The sequence below is a fragment of the Serinus canaria genome, chromosome 8 (genome assembly GCF_022539315.1).
Source record: "Serinus canaria isolate serCan28SL12 chromosome 8, serCan2020, whole genome shotgun sequence".
Lineage (NCBI taxonomy): Eukaryota > Metazoa > Chordata > Aves > Passeriformes > Fringillidae > Serinus > Serinus canaria.
In genome coordinates this window covers 17854193-17871752 of record NC_066322.1, presented here as the reverse complement: position 1 = coordinate 17871752, position 17560 = coordinate 17854193, and the positions used below count along the sequence as shown (strand labels likewise).

At 38.1% G+C, this 17560-nt stretch overlaps 1 protein-coding gene across 1 annotated transcript in view; it reads left to right on the top strand.

Annotated features, from left to right (window-relative positions):
- The window catches only part of DPYD (dihydropyrimidine dehydrogenase), a 334630-nt gene that overhangs the window by 158487 nt on the left and 158583 nt on the right, over positions 1–17560 (top strand). The window contains exons 12-13 of the mRNA XM_050977198.1: positions 8013–8197; positions 15499–15714. Coding sequence (XP_050833155.1) covers positions 8013–8197; positions 15499–15714 — 401 coding nt within the window. The remainder of the gene's footprint in view (positions 1–8012; positions 8198–15498; positions 15715–17560) is intronic.

The following is a 17560-nucleotide window of genomic DNA, read 5'->3' as shown; positions in this document are numbered from 1 at the left end:
CTTCTGGAGGTTACTCGGCCAAGTGACTGCTGGTCCTCTCACAGGGGTTTGTCCTTCAGGTGCACCTTGTAGAAAAAGATTTGGGGGTCTGGTAAGTGAGCAGTTCTCTGCATATTGCTGTATAGAGCTGGAACTCAGCACTGAAGTACAGTTCCTCAGCATATATTTTTCTTCTCAGTGCAAGTGTGATCTCAGAGAAACTCTTGGGAATTTCTTCTGATCTCATTTATTAACTCTAGAGAAACTCATTATGTTACATCTTTAAGATGAACTGATCTCATCTCTGAAATATCTTTTTTCTTTAACTTTGCAAATTAAACAGACATTGAAACATTCATTATTCTGGTTCAGCTGGTCTGGTATTACTTATTTCTCATGCATATACAAGAGAACTGAGACTTCTCTCTTACACAATATTTCTTAGTTGCACTTTACAAGGTTTAGTCTTAAAAATTATCAATTACTTCAGTCTATGTTAAAGATACAGAAATTGGCACATTGATGACATTGCAAAGATTGGATGAATTGTCTCCATTTAGCAGAGAGATGAACATGAATACAGTCAACAACATGGGAACTGAGCAGTGTTTAGACTGTCCTCTGACACTCAGTTAGTTTTGGGAGTTCAGGCACATACATGGAATGTGCCTCAGAATAAAAACACTGACACAGCAGAAGACACATTTATAGAATGAGAAGGTCTTTGGCTTGGAGATGGTCATCTAGGCTAGCAGGTTCTGAAAGCCTTGGTGAACAATGTGCCTGCCTCTCCAGGGCATGGTCATGCCCGCCAGTTAACCCATGACATGTTGTCATGGTCCTTTGGGTATAAATGCTCTGAAAGAGGACTTGGCAAGTGCCTCAGATTGCTCAAGACCAGAAAATTTGGTATTCAAAATTTCTTAGCATGATGCACTTTAGTGAATCTTTGCAGTCAAGTAAAATGGTAAATCCCAGGTGATGTAGGAAGGCTCTAAACTTGAATGATGTACTCAGCACTCCCTGCTCAACATCCAGTTGTGTGGAATGATAAACCATCCTGCAACCATGAGAAGAGTCTAAACCCTCTCCTGCAGTAAAAGGAAAGATCAGCCTGGTATTTTGAGGAACAAGGAGCAGCCTGGTTGAAGTGAACCAGGAGCAGCCCCATCTTGTGTGTGCTACTAATGCTTTGGGGCAGTTTCTTGCATCCTGGGCTGTTTCTAGACAGTGACTACTCCCAGCTCATTACTCAGGGCTGTCTGCTGGCCTGCTGCTGCCTCCTGCTCTACAGGGCACAGGAGAGAACAGACTGTCATTTTTCTTGTATTGCTGTGGAAAGACTGGCATTTGTGCGGGTCATATTTCAGAGCTCAGTCTAACCTCCAGGATGCAAGAAGAAGATGATTTAAAGGGTGTTTTTTTTAAGAGATTCATTAACTACTCTGATGATGGTGTTGATCAACTGAGAATTTTGGCAAATTTTGTTGGTTTTGTTGGTAGTTTTGCTTTTAAAACCCTGTGTTTAGGGGTTTTGGAAGGGTTTCTAGAATCTCAATATTAACCTATTCAATCAATATATGTTGTTGTGATTCATAGACCCCATGATACAGGAGTGATTCTGTTTTCTCCCACGTTAAAAATTATCTCAATTAAAAGATTGAACTTACTGTGCTAAGCAGCCAGTAAGTACTGTGCCATAGTACTGTGCCAGTCTTGTATTTCCTAGGGCACATTCACAGGCTAAATTAATTGTTGAGAAGTTCTTAAATAGGAACATAAAATGGGAGGGGAACAGTCATGCAGTGCACTGATCATGAGAGAATAGAGTCATTAACTTTGGGGGTGAGCAAAACACCTCAGTTTCATGCTGTATTTTGGGTGAAACTGCTGTTAGAAGAGCAATCAATGAAAAGGAAAAATGCAAGTCATTTGTTTTGGATGCTGTGAAAGTGAAAAGAAACTAAGACTTGAGTGCATAAAGTGCTTATTTTGAGCATACCATTTCAGTTGCTTTTAAGTCTTTTTTTAAGCTGTCTTAATGAAAGTCAAATTTGCTTTTCACCATTGAGCTGGATTACAATCAAAACTCCAGATTTTTTCAGTGTACATGACAAAAATAAATGAAAAAATTAAAAAAAAAAAAACCCCACAAAAACATCATCTTAGTGTCTTGGTGTGGTTTTTTGTTTTTGTGGTTGATTGGATTTTCTAAATGAAGTACACTTCTGTATTCAAGAGATGAAAATATTCAGGTATTCCCCATCAAAAGATGGAGATGAAAATACTTGAGGTACTCAAAACTGGACAATGCCATGAGCAAACTGATTTGACTTGGAACTTGATCTAACTTTGAAGGGAATGGAATAGGTAACCTCCAGAGGGCCCTTCTGGTCTCAATTATTCTTTGACTGGGTGACTCAGGTGCAGGTTGAATAAACATGTTAATTACTGCTCATACAAGGAGCTCTATCAACTGACCTGATTTGGAAGGCACCTCGGGGAACTGAAAATGCAGTTTTGGTATGGGCTAAGATAGCAGGTTATATCCTATAAAAGCTGGTTCTTCTGATAAAAGAATAAAGAAAATACTGTCAAAACCAGAGAGATTAAAATTCTACTTAGCCCCAGTTCAACAAAGTGTTCAGGGCAGCCTTGATGCTCACGTTGGAAAGTTTTGTAAGAAGCTCTAAGTGTGTGGGTGACGGAGCAGAAATAGCTCATAGGTTAGAAAGTTTTTTCTGGTCTATTATCCTCAACAAGATGTTTCCTATTCTTGCATGGTAACTATTAAATTTGTAACTGAGATTCCATGTGTTCACAATAGGTATTTAGTCTTTTTTGTTTTGTTAAAATAAAATGCTGATGGTGTCTTTAAGTAATAGTTCTGGTGGGTATTCATCGTCCCATTGGGAATCATATTAATGCCTCACTTACTTTAAAAGCTTTACTCCTAGTTTGATCTTATGCTCCTGGAGTTGCTTATAGATGAAACAGGGGAGTTGCCTTCTAGACTGTTTCAAGGTTACCATTTTACTAAAACCAGTAAAAAACCAGCCCAACAAGTTGTTTGAATCCAACTACTGCAGATGGAGTAAGAAAAATGTTTTGCTTCTTCTTGAAAAAAAATTTTTTTGCAAGTACAAGCTGCTTTATTTTAACTGCAAACCTTACCAGGGCCTTCAAGCCATCATAACTGACCCACAAAAAATGAAGAGCTGTGAGAGGAGTTTTGTACCTTTTCTTTCATTATTGCTCTTTTTGCGTAGTTTGTTATTTGTGAGGCTTACAATGTGCTAGTGAATTACTGAAATATCTTCTGTCACCATTCCTAATTGCAACTACTCAACATGTGTACTTGCAATTCTGTGTGCTCCCTCACACTGTGTTCAGCCTTTGCATCCTACTTAACACCAGTCCCATTGGTTTTAAAGTCTGAACTTTGAATGACTCTTTTCTGATCTATTTCATTCTGATAAGCAAAGGAACAACACTTTAGGACTGCAGAATTTTGTAACAAATGCCTTTGTACAGATTTATTTTCTTGAATTTGCAATGAGAACCATGGAGAAAGTGTGGAAAATAGTGCTCAAAATGCACTACAAAATTCAGTGCAGAGCAAAGGACTAAGCCAGGATGAGGGACTAGCGACCTAAGTTTAGCTTGACACTGTTTAGCAGGTAGCAGTAATAAAGAAGAATTCACATATAAGCAGAATACTGAATCTTAGTATGATAATGTCTGCTTTATTTTCTTGGAACAGCAAAAAAGAGAAATGAAAAAATATCCAAGCAAAATCCAAGTACCACCTTAGTAAAAAAATCCCAGAAGTAGTAAGCTATTTGTGAACCAAAATATGTTTTATGAAAATGTTGGTAGTAGCTAGCTCTTGCATCATTGACTGAAGGGCAAAACTTTATTTCATAATTTCAGGAATTAGTCACAACTTTCAGATGTTTTGATTTTACTTTTAGTACAACTGTCATCTTTCTTGGAAACTGCAGCAGCAAACCCCATCCTTACTGCTCCCCTAGAATAGTTCAACATACAGTAAAGATAACTTTTCCCAAGTTGTTTACTATTTTATACTTTAACCCACTCATAGCTAATTTTCATGTCTACAGTTTGAGAAGCATTTGCTAGGGAACAAAGGAAAAACGTTTGCAGAGCTCTGATCTCATAAGTGAAAAAGATATTAGTTTTCCTTTGATCAAATATAGAACTCCAAATGGCACAGAAACCAGGAGTTCTGGAGCTTGGGAGGGCTGTTGAGTTTTTTCATAGAGCCTGCTCAGACTGCTGGGTAACTTTGACCTCAGAGCATGAAGCCTTGACTACCTAAAGAAAGAGTAAAGGGGGGAGGGGAGGCTGTGATACCCAAGCTGGGAATGCTCTGGCATCTGCCTGCCAGCACAGCATCTGCCTTGAACCAGCAGGCTTTGAGGCACCAGAGTTGTAAAAAAAATGGTGTATAAAACTGAAGGTTATATATGTTCAAAAGATTCGAATAGAAATGGATAGGAGTTTTCCTGCTGAGTCATTTGGAATAGGATTCTTCTCCACAAATAGCTTTACTGAAGGAGTTTGGGTGCAGCAGTTCCATGCTCTGAAATAATTTCCCATTTCCAATATCAAAAAGTGGCTCCATTATGATTTCTAAAGCCCTATTTACTTAGGGCAGAAATTCTACTCTTTGAGTTGATTCACATCAGACACTTCTGCTTGCTGGTGACAGACAGAAAACAAAGTCAGTAGCAGCTTGCAGCAGGACCTCTCACACTGTAACTGGACCTAGCTGTATCCAGTCAAACCATTTTTTACTGTTCAGGACAGTAATGGGGTAGAGAAGGTTGAAAGCATGATTGTGCCTTTCTTTATTTGCTGGGCATTTAGACTGGGCAGTGTCAGCAGTTCATCTCTTAGTGCATGTGATGGCTGTGGTTATACATTTCAGATTAAGAAAGTTACTGTACATTTGTATTTTTCAGAAGTAATGCTACTATTCACTTTGAAGGAATTCTGTAAGATGGATATCAAAAATAACATTAATGAGCTACTAAAGCTAAAATTATAGGAACTTACCAAATTGGTTAAACATAAAAACCATTAAACTGTTTATTGAAGCTTCACAGATATACTGCAGCTAATGAGCATTTCTGCTATTTAAATAAGCCCAAATTGAACACACATTACATAGATGCATAATTAGTCATGGCAGTCACACAGAGACTCACTTTTAAAGCTTTATTTGAGGAATCTTTTCCATTTGATTTGTTTTGTTAATTAAAATATTTTTTCTGTATTCACTTATATTTTAATATTGTTTTTGCAAATGCTATAATTTGCTGCTGTGTTTCCATTTGTGTTTGTTTGCTCTGTGAATATAGTGAATCTGGAAAATATATTCAGCACTGTCCTTTTGTTTGGTGTTCTGTTAGCATCACTTGATAGCAGTAGAATAATTAAATTGTATGCTGTCTTTCATCCAGAAGGATCTTTTCAAATGATATATAATATCTCACTAGGCTGGGGAGGAGATGACAGCACAAACACAGGATTGTATTTTGAATTTTCAAGAGAAAAGATAAGTTAGTTTTAAACTTTGAAGACTGAAACTGAGAGGGTGAAGGTTTTTAAAGATACTTTTTACCTCTGTCCCAAATCATGCACCAAACATTAAATATCTGGTTTGCTGCTTGTTCAGTGTCCAACACCAATTCAGAGAACTGATAGTTCAGGCTCACTTTTAGCTCTTGGGCTCTCTCTCAGCCTTGCAGTGGCAGAGAAGGGACTTCCCTTTCTGAAGACAAAAGTTCTCCCCTGCTTTGTGCAGGTGGTCTGGGAGGTGTTCCCTTCAGCCTCCCAGCTGCACCAGGTATCAGATACAAATTGTGAGGATGTTAGGAGCTCTTATATAAAATGCTTTTGAACCATGCCCTTTTTTTATATAACCTAAATCTTGCCGATTATAAGAAATAAATAGCAGTTGGATACCATGTCAACCTTGCCACCAGGGAAATGTTCTTTCTCAATTTTAAAAATACTGATCAGGCAGACAAATCCCCAGGCCTGGAGAGATGTTTCAGGTGAAGATATGTTGGGCATTTTTCACACTCAAAAAGCTTTTGGTATAATTATGTCCAGACAGCTATTTTAGAACAAAGCAATTCAAAGAGATTGGAGAAATGTAATAGATACAGGATAACAGAAGTAATACCCTATTTTTCCACAAAATGAAATAAGTAGTCAGAACTCTCAGTTTTACATAATTTCTTTTGAAAAACTGCATTTTCGACAGCGTGTTGTCCTCACACACCTTTACTGTGGTTCAGTCCTGTCTCAGACAGAAGTCCTCTATTAAATCCCCACTACCAAATCCTGCAGTACCAAGTTTTCCTCTGTTTTTTTTCCAAACATGTCTTTACAAGCCTGTACATATTTAACTTGCGAGAGCCGTCTAGACCACATGCTGAGATGGTACCAACTGGATGCAATAAGTTATCCTATATATGACAAATATAAGATGATCAAAAGCTTTCTTGAATTCCAGACAGTCTGAGGCACAAAGAGAATGTTTATGTATTGATTTCTGAAGGATTTTTGATAAAACCGCTATCACCCAACTTTCTTTTTCCTTTAAAAAAACCCACACAAACAGAAAAAGCCCAAACCCAAACAAACCAAACCCCTCCTTTTCCAGATGAAAAATGTCTCAGTCTGAAGGTTGTGTTCCATGTGATCTTTCAGTAACTTAGATATTTTTACAGGAAATAATTTCTTAAGTTGTTGAGCTTGTTGCTACCCAAATATTATTTTTGTCAGCTTAAGCCACATGTATATGCCAGGTGGGAGAGACTGTGCAGGCAACAGGTCTTGCAGATAGATTAAATACTTCTGGTAGAAAATCTGCTACAAGCTTTCAGCTTAGAACTGTCTTCTCTGACTCAGGATTCTGAACAAGTTGCAAAAAATCCTTTGAATCTGAGGCCTCTGGATATGTTTGTAAATGCCAAGGTTGAGGAGGAGAGTGTAGGTGGGACAAATAGGTGACAATGTTTGTGCCTTGCTTCCTCTTTAATTAGTTTGCCCCTGATTATACATAGCCTCCACTTTGAAATACATTTCTAATATATGATTTGGAGGCGAAAGGAGGCACAGAGCCTTGGATGAAAATCCCATCACTGTGATGTGTGGGAAAGCTGTGCTTGAAGCTTGCTCTGTACTGAGGTGTGTGCTGGGACAATACCATGACTTTGTCCTTTGTATTGGAGAAATCTTCATCTTAAACTGGCGGGTTTCTCTTTTACATTTATGACAGTGCAACTACATCAGTTTAATTGACCTTAGCAATCTGCATCTGCCAGTGGTATATCCCTGAGGGACATTGCAATTTTAGACTGCATTTTATTGCAGCATGTTCTGTTACTGCAGACAAAGCTATATATTCCACACCCCCCCCCATTTTGATAGATGCCATTAAATTTGCTAAAACTATTTATTGAAAAGATTATTCTCTTAATGAAGCTATTTTGAAGTGCCTTGTGAATGTAGTAATTTAAAAAATATTAACAGAATATTCTTCTGAGCATTTATGTGTATTTAATGACATTTATATAAAGCCAAGCAGTATAAAAATATTTTTTTATTTTCACATCTACATTATTTGGAGGACAATAATATTTCATGTGCAAAATGCCTATATGTGCTGTTTCCTAACAGCATGAAAAAGATTAAGGGCTCTTCATACATGCTCTAAAAGAATTCAGCTATACTGAAAAGATACAAAAAATATTGTCTTCTTCTAATTTGATTTTGATTGTGCTTTTATTTGTAATATGTGTAACAAGTTGTGAAGTGAGCCTTCCTTCCAAGATGTTCAGAGTTTGAATATTAAGTCAGGAAGGCTTTGACTTTAATGAGAGATATCTTTCTCAGCATTAAATTTCCTTATTGTTATCAGCATATATTTGACAGATTTTAGCAACAGTTTTTTCTTTCTTTTATTAACATATTTGTCATTTATTTAATTGCAGTCAGAGAGGCCATGGCACCTATCAAGTTTAACAGATGGGGTCTCCCTGAAGTAGACCCAGAAACGATGCAAACAAGTGAGCCCTGGGTGTTTGCAGGGGGTGATGTTGGTGGTCTTGCCAACACTACAGTGGAATCCGTGAACGATGGCAAACAAGCTTCCTGGTACATGCACAGATACATCCAGGTGACTTCTTCAAAAGAATTTTTCTCTCTCCCAGTTTTTTCTGCTTTTAGATACTTCAAAAAATACTTTCATTGTGGTTTTGATTCTTTATACAAATTTTGAGAAATAATGCCTAGATTATCTGGTGATTAGAACATTACAGATTCATTCATCTTGGATCACATATTAGAGTTTGAGTGGATGAACTCAGCTTTCTTACATTATCTTAACACTAAAATTCAAGCAATATTTTCTTGGCCCCAGCTCTAGCTTCCACTCAAGGGTAGTAAGCCTCCCTGCACAACAGACACTGCAAACAGAAGCCCTAATTGGGTGACTGGGGAAAAGGAGTGAGCTCCATAAGTATTAAAAAGTAAAATCTTCCAGTAGTGCATAAAGTAAAAATAACTACTGCCAATGTTCTTACTTGGGGAAGACATTTTTAGTTTACTAACAGTTTACAGCGTGCTCAGGTTATCTACACTGGAACCAACGTTTGCTCTGATGAGGCTGATTAACTGGATACAAGAGCTTGACAAAAACTAAACATTAAATGCACAGAGGCAAATAATGCAAAGGAGAATTTACCTGAGAAATGGAATACATACAGACTTGAAAAACCTGGTAGCCACATGCTTCCCTTTGGTTCTCCTTGGATGTTACTGACTCTGCCCTAATTTTTCTAGTAGATGAGCACGAAGTCTAAAGGAGCTGAATAGAAACCTCCCGAGAGAGAGACACAGCCTGGAGAACCAACTGACAAAAAGTGTGTTCGTAGTGCAGGGAACTTTTAAGAAACATGATACATGATTCATTCTCCCACATAAAGAGATTTGAACAACTGAAGTTGGGACTGTAACAGCTCAATGTCTTTCTCCCCCATCCATCTGCTCAAAGCCTCTCTGATTGCATGTTTGTGCAATTTCATGCTGTTGGGGTCTGATTTCACTTCCTAAAAATACTTCAGCTGAAAGCTTGTTGTTAGTATCTGTGCATATTTTTTCGCACTTGTTCTAAAGCACTGTTTGTGTCCTGCCTTCTTAGACCCTATGAAAATGCTGAGTGTGAAACATCTTTAATCCCTGACCTGCTTGCTTAATTTCTCAATGCACAGTGAATTTGGGTAACTGTGGTAGGGGAGAGAAGGTATCTTCTCCTTTTTGTCTCCTTATTCAACCTGTTAGAAATATAGGCAACCCTCCTTTATCATGTTGCTTCCTCCACAAAGCTTTTTTTTTTTTATTTTTCCCTTCTGGAATGTATTTAATACTTTGGAAAAAAAATCTGAATAGTCATGGCTTGAGAATTAGAATTTTAAATCAAGCAGACTTGTGATATTAGAGCATTTCTGTTACCCTTTGCAGGTTTCAAGGCAGCTTATTCAACCTTACAGTCTCACCAGGAAGCTAATGGGAAAGCCTTACAGCAATCTTCACAGGGAAGTTTCCAAATGTCAAGTGTCACCTTTCCAGCTGTTAGATGAATGGGTTGCCCAAGGGCATTTATTTGGATGTGCAGCCCTTGTAAAATCTGGTTGCTGTGGTGCAAAATGCTGTAATTTGGCAATTTACTTCACCAGTGTTTGGAGCTGGTAGAAATTTTAGTGACTGGAGGAGTTTGTTTTTAAAGAAGTTGTTTAGAGAAGGATAAGAGAAGGATTGTATTACCCTGCTGTTTATAGGGACAGGTGTGTGCACGTGTGCCTGCCTTTGTGCTCATATGTGTGCGCATGCACTCAGTTCACAGCTGAGCTGTATTCTGGAAACTTCCAAAAGCAAATGAAAAAATACCTTTGCACACCACCTTGCTTTCTCTCTGCTGTGAGATTCTAAAGCAGGCAGCCATCCTGTGAACAGAGTGTCTGAATCAAGTGCATATTAAATTTTAAATAAATGTATTGATACTGTCTGTGTTTAGTTAAGGGGTAGGTAGCCATTTCCAAAATCACTGACTATTGCAGCACCAGGATCTATAAATGATGCAGTCAGTCTTCATCAGAATAAAACTATTCCATAGGATTTCTCAACTAGTCCAAGACAATGTCAAAGAGTGTAGCTCAAACCCACCATCCTGACTACTTGCAGAATGCAGAGTTTGAACAGCACGCTGCTTGTATCCCAGCCTACTCCAGGCAAAAGGCTAAGCGAACAGATGGGGCTGATATGTGCCCTGAAACTCCAGTCACTGCAAGCTCTGGCACGTGGTCAAGTCAGGCGTGAGATCCAGACTCCAGGACTCTTCAGCTGAAATGCCTTATGTTCAATACTGAGAGTTATTTACAGAAGCTTCTTGGCTGCTCTTATGCTGGAAACTTTCCATCATTAGTTGCCTAAATATCTCCTGCCTCTTAACATATTCCTCCCACTATATGAGGCATAGGTTCATCTCAAAAGTTGTTGCCTGCAGCTGTGTCAGGTTAGTTTCTATAAACATGACCGGTCAAAGCCTAACTAAGGATAGCTGTAGTAGAACCTGTTAGGAAATACAGTCAGTCTTCCTAGAACCATTCCTTGCAAGTCTTTAGAGATCCAAATTCATGCAACTTTCTACTACTCACATTTTCTCACAATTCAACCTTCTTTTGTTATTCCATGAATGACATAAAAATTTCAATTAAGTAATCTTAGTGATTTATTTAGTTTGGAGATTGTAAGCCTTTGCTTTTGTCCAACAATGACTTTATGATCCCTTGAAGAAGCAATACAGGCTGCTGTTCTCTTCTTAGGCCTCAGTTACCATTCATTTATTTTTGATGTGTGAATGGATTTAATTGTATAATAGTTATATTCAGGGTAATTCACAATTATTGCAGGACTAACTCTTAATTTTCTATGCCTATCTTGAGAGTAAAGACAGTTCCAGTATTTTCATCTTGGATGACTGTGCCAGTCCTAAAGCTTCACTCCTGCTCTATTCATGCACTTCCTGTGGGCTATTTTCCCATATATGACAGTCAAGCTGTGAACTTCTTCTCACTAAAATCCCTCTTTAAAAGTGTCTTTTTTTTCTAAATCACAGTAAGTTTTCATTTATTTAAATCCATTTTCTCCTTTACTGTAACCTTCCACTGTGAAAGTTTCTTTTATATTTTTCCTAGACTGAAATGTACATGATATGTTTAGAGACTAGAAGCCCAGATCCCAATTGATATAAATTGCACTTCACTAAGACATTATTCAAGATGAATTTTGAGCACATCACAGTGTTATTTTGAACCACTGTTGTATATTTTCTATTTTTTCTTTACCTATGCTGTCAGAAAATATATGGGCTTTGTCTCTGAAGAGTATAGTGTTGATTCTTTATCAAGATTGACCATTCCCATATATTCCTTGAGCATGCATTATACATTATTGAGCATGAATATACATTATTTCATAATCAATACCAGAATTGAGAGGTTCCCAGGAAGCTTGACTTTGAAGCCATTAGTTACATTGTCTGTGTCTTTTCAGGATAACTGCAGGAAAAAATGAATGTTCCTTTGTTTAGCTAGAACAACGTATGAAACACTAGCAGGACACAGCAAAGCACCATTTGCAAATAAGGCGAATTAAAGGCAGGTTCAGGAAGCCTGGTAATTTAGTTGCTTGCTCCTGAATAAGCTATATGTCTGTTACAGAAAGAGAAAGCCAGAAAGGAGCTGGGAAAAATCTCTCTCAAAGTGGACTGAGCCCTGAGCAAACCTGCTGTAGCAAGGGTGCTGGACAAGATAGTCCCCACATGTCTTTCCAACCATAACCATTCAGAGATTGCATGAAATAATATAAATATATTTACCACCAAGGTAATTAATGGAGAGGGGATAGCAGAAGCGAGGGAGAAAAGACATGTTTTAAGATCAGACTTCAAAATGGAGAAAGCCAGAGTAAGATGGAAATATTCAGGAAAACTCTTCCAGGCACTAGGACTTGTGGAGAAGGCTCTCTGTGAAAAATAACAGTAATACAACTACTTGATTTCACAGTCTGTCTTTGTTAAAGGCCAGAAAATGTAGTTAGACCATATCACTCTGGTTAGGAATTTTCTCCATCTAAAGAAAATTAATGGCAAAAATTGCATCAGGTCTAAAGCTGAGTTTCTGTCTCTCAGCCCTGCTCTGCAGCTCGTGTACTTGTGCCTTCAGGCCAGGCCTTTACCCTGTTTAGGGTGAAGTAGACCCACTGCTTGCAATGTGCTGGGGATTTTTCACCATCCTGCTCTGGTCTCCAAAAAATTGTCATGACTGCAAGAAATACCTGCAATATTGGTAGCTCGGCTGGTTGGCATCAAATTAAGAGGAAGAATGAACCACACTTTTTGTCCTCTACTTCTGAAAATCAACAGAAGAGTTATTATAAATAAACTCTTGCCTGCAGGCTTTCTTTGCCTATTTGTTTGTGCAATGTCAAGGAAATCCTTCATTATAAAGATGATTTCACTTTCAGCAAGCTATATACCATTTTTGTTTGCCAGAAATTTTTCTTTGTAGAAAACAATGCATCAAAGCTTATAAAATATATTTATTTTATAAGCATTGTGCTGAAAGGAAAGAAACACAAAATAGGAAGTGATGGAAGGAGGGAGATAAATCTCCAAAGATGTATTGCCACTGACTGCTGAACCTTCAGCTGCATCCTGCCCCTGTGTGTTTTTAGATGCTCGGTTTATTCCATTGAAACCTTTTGTATTTCTCCCCCTGCCATCTCTCCTTGGGTGACTTCCTCATCAGCAATCCATTAGGCAAATACTGTGGGGCCTGAGTGCATGTGGGTGGAATTCTTTGTGGTTCTGCTCTTTGGAAGGGAAGTAAGGCAGGAGAAATGGGCCCCTGTGTATAGTTTGGGAAGTGGCTTTAGACTGGTTTAAATGATGGCATGCAGGAGGCAAGGCCTATTCCTACATTTCATACATGGGTTATTTTCATCCATGTGCTTCAAAAGTCTTTCACTGCTTTGGTGCTTTTTTTTGTTTTGTCTTGTATAGGATATATTTTCTATTTTACCACAGAAAGGTTGCTAGGAATCACTTTCAAGCAGCGTTCATTTTAGGTGAGAACAATTTTTAGAGATTTAATTGTCCTGCTTGGGCAAAGAAACAGTACAATGGAACTTCAGCTTCATATTCAGCACTCTCTGCCTATTTGTCTATAGCAAATTCTATTTCCAGTTGTACGAGCTGTGAATTGTTTGTGAACAATCCTCAGACTGAAATGTATTCACAGAGAACATTTGAATGATTTTGAATAGCAAATTAATTCAAAGTAGAAAATTGCATTTATTGCTCACACGTGTGCAAAGAGTGGAGTTGACCAAACAATTTTCCCTAAGTCTGTCTTTGATGTGATTCTGTAAGAATGAAAATTAAAGATTTTTTTCCTATGAGTTCAGTATATCAGTGTTGATTTCAGAGGATTTCCCCACTTTCAGATATGTAGGAGCCAAAAGTGCTAGCATTTTAAAAATGCTTTAATTTGAATTGTGTGATCCAGGATTTTCTGGTTTGGCATTGCAAACAACATTTTGCAGTTGAAATATTAGTTAAGAAAAACTAAAAAAAAAAAAAAAAAAAAGAAAAAAACAGTTACAAGGATGAAATCAAACTCAAAGTAATAAAAAGACAAAATTCCCCCCTGCCTTTTTTTTTTTAATTTGCCAGTTAACAAAAGCTTTTGAGATGTAGAATACCAGGCTGTTTGATTTTGGAAGAACTGAGATTCTCCTGGTGTAGAAAAATAGCCCTGTGGGGTATGACATGGAGGAAGCAGTGAGCACTCAGGAAAGAAGAAATGGGGCATGTTTGGCTTTTTATAAAGTGTAACTGCACTGGTCTCCAGCTGAGAGAGATCAGGATACTGAAGTGAGTTTGGTCCCAAGTGTTAGGGGTCTTTAGAAATTAGCTTTTCTCAAAATGTCCACCATTAGGGACCCATCCAGGTTCACATCGTTCAGCTTAGGACAGTTCCACTACTTTCAGTGCTTTTAAGCCATCAGAAAATTTGACCCCAAAATGTATCCTCTTTTTCTGAAAATTAAAAGATCTGGGGTCAGAATAGTGTGAGAGGAATCCATACAACCCCAAAACAAAACAGGCACAAACTCTCAGGTTTTAAACCAGCTAGGAAATAAAAGGCACAAAAAAAAGACAAAAAACTCCTTATCCCATCTTTGCTTTTTTAATTTTTCACAAGTAAAAATTGATTAAATAAGTTCCCTTAAAAAAAAAAATCCAAAAAGCCAAAAGGCAGCAATTTCTGAGTGGCTGAGGTTTTTAGTCTGCCACTGAAAGTCTTCTCCAAACTTCAAGTACTGGTTCTTTTTGTCCTGCTGACAAAAGTCTTCTTTTTAAAGACAGAAGAAACTGCTGTGTTCTCAGCTAGAAACTTACTAGGAGCACAGACAGTGTAGGGCTTCTCTGTGTTAGAAGTTCCTGCTTTGTTTCTTTGTGATTTTATTGAGTCAACCATTTGAGTGAACAAAGATTTAAATTCTACCCACCACAGCCTGCTCAGGATGCTGTTCAGTATCCAAACATGGAAAAAGCTTTTCTCTCTGCAATTTTTATATTATTAGATTCAACATATACATTGAATGCTTTTCACTGACTCTTCAGAGTAAAGCCTCTTTCAAATGAAAACAAAAGTGACTGTGGTGGCACAGCCATAACGTGTATGATGTTTTTGATGGCAATCAGGCCCTAATTTTTTCAGTCTTGAAGTATATTCATGCTATTACATTTAAATATAATCCCAGCATTAGTTTTGCATAGGTATGCCATTGTGTGGGCTGTATAAAAATCTTTCAAAGTGGGGGGAAAAGGTTCAGAGGTTCAGAATACATAGAGTTAGGGCTGAGTGATCCTCCACATGATGCTTTCCCTCATTTTTCACAATTTCTTATACTTTTTATAGATTGGCACCTGAGAAGAGAACTAGAAAGGGTCTGTCTGCATACCCTGGGTTATTTCAGTCTCACTGTTACTGACTGCTGTAGGGAATAGAAATGGCTCTTCAGAAAGGCTGAACAAACCTTTGGACTTAACCAGGCTTATCAGTACAGGATGTAAAGTAACTTTTTCTTCATTATTTTTGTTACTGTCATTGTTATTTCCAGCATAGCACAGTATTTCAGTATTTCAGCAGGAAGACTGTTTGGGCTGCAGATATTACATAGGTGAATGTTTGCATGTTTTGCTGATCTGCAAGTCTGAACACAAAATAGAGTACTTGAAATTTGGGTTATTAATTATTCCATTATCAGGATTAATAACAATTTGTTTACAAATAGATCAGGAAAAAAAATTCAGTGGTTTAGTGTTACTGTTTGTTTTGGTTTTTTTTACAGTCCTTACATGGTGTTGCAGTTTCTACAGTTCCAGAACTACCTCTCTTCTATACTCCTATTGATTTAGTGGATATCAGTGTAGAAATGGCTGGATTGAAGTTTCCAAATCCTTTTGGCCTTGCCAGTGCAACCCCTGCTACTAGTTCTTCAATGATTCGAAGAGCATTTGAAGCTGGATGGGGCTTTGCTGTCACTAAAACATTCTCCCTGGATAAGGTGAGGAAATATTTTAACATTTTTTAATATTTTATGTGTATTTTGCATGTAACCATATCTTTGTATAATTGAAGAATCTAAATCTTTGGGGAATGGTTCTGTTATATCCAGCTAGCATGAAATAGCAGAGAATGGGTATGATGCATTGTGTAGTTTAGCTAGTCTCTGAGCTTTCCACAGTGCAGTGACACAATTTCTGGTTCTGTTTGTTGTCACATTCCTCCCTTATATTGCCCCAACTTCTAATATTTGTCAACAATTAAGTGGCAAAATGTTGTTTTTTTTTTTTTTAAATACTGCAGTGAAAATGTTTTCTGTGAAGGATCAGAATGTAAAGGGAATGAGTAACAGCTTTGTCACATAACTCATGAAATGTGGATTCTGAGCCAGAGGCAGCCAAGATTAGCCATTGAACTGGAGGTGCAGTTGCAATGTGGTCATGTGGCTGCAAGGGGGAGGCTGGGTGGGAAGTGGAAGAGAAAGATAGTGGCAGCATAAAACCAAGCCTAAGGAGAGAAGAACACAGTGACATCAACCTTCAGTTGATGTCGTAGTGGAGGAGGAAGGACTTGGAGTGTGGTGCCCTACAAAAAGCATTTTGTGTAGTTTTAAGTGTGTAATTTCTTGTTTGAATTCAAGAGAATTGCAACTTCTTTTTGCTACATTCAAAATGATGAAGTGAGACTGAGCAAGAAGTTTAGAGAGTGAAAGAAAATAACAGCTTTGATAAACAGATCACAGAGAAAAGAAACAGCTTTTGAGCTGAGATGTAGATATGGTTTGACTTGTGGAGAGAGGAAGAAAAGGTGAATCCTTGAACATAGGCCTCAGTAACAGTGTGAGTAACAGCCATGTATTGTTAAGCAGTAACATAGAGTAGTGTGGGCTGAAGAAAGCTTTTGAATTTAATTTGGATACAAGGGCCTTTTATTCTTGGTTCAGAGGGGGGATATATGAGAGTACTGATGGATGGAGCAGAGCAGAGAAGGTGGATTTATTCCTCTTCCACAACTTTCCATGGGTAAGTACCACAGGTGAATTAACTATAGTGGGTGCCCCTCTTGTATGGGGAAGGTCAAGAACAAAATGCTGTATTGCTGCAGAATACTGTAAAACATGTCAGGCTGGATTCTGCTGCCTCTTACACCTGAGGTCGCCCTGGGGAAGTAAGTGTTCATCTGGATTGAAGTGGAGATTCCAATCTACTTCCCAGGGCTTCTTATTAAAACAGTTTTTAGGACATAAATGTCATTCAAGTATGTTTACAACTGACTTACATGTATAACCTACCATCAGCTGTAATTATTCAGTGCCTAGGCTACAGCCAGCCCATAGCAAGTACTGAGACTTATTTTTTTATCAGTTTTATTGCTGGTATGCTGGCAGTCCTGCCAGACTGCATGTTGATTACTGTGCATCTCGAGAGCTAAACAGACACAGGCTGAGTTCCAGCTTGGGTAGGAGTTCAGGAGGAAAGACATGAATGTTGTAGGAAGTGATGTTGGTGCTATACTAAGCAGCAGACTCTGAGTCATTTCTGAAATGGCGGCTGTGAAGTGTTCCACTGGATGCCACGCTCTGGAGGTGTGACTCAGATGAAGATCTTGCAAGTTTTTTTCAAAAGTATTTGTTGCAATAAGATATTGCAGGTATTATTTAAGTTAGTAACTTCAGAAAAGTGATAGCTAGTGAATTCTACTTCAGTGATTGTTATTTCTGCTTAAGCTTCCTTCTAATATTCTGATACTGAATCGTGTTGTGTCTAGGAGAACTGTGTCCTACCCAAGTGCTGCCTAGCTTTTCCATTATTGTGTTCTTCCTAGTGCTGCACTTCCTACAGGTGTAT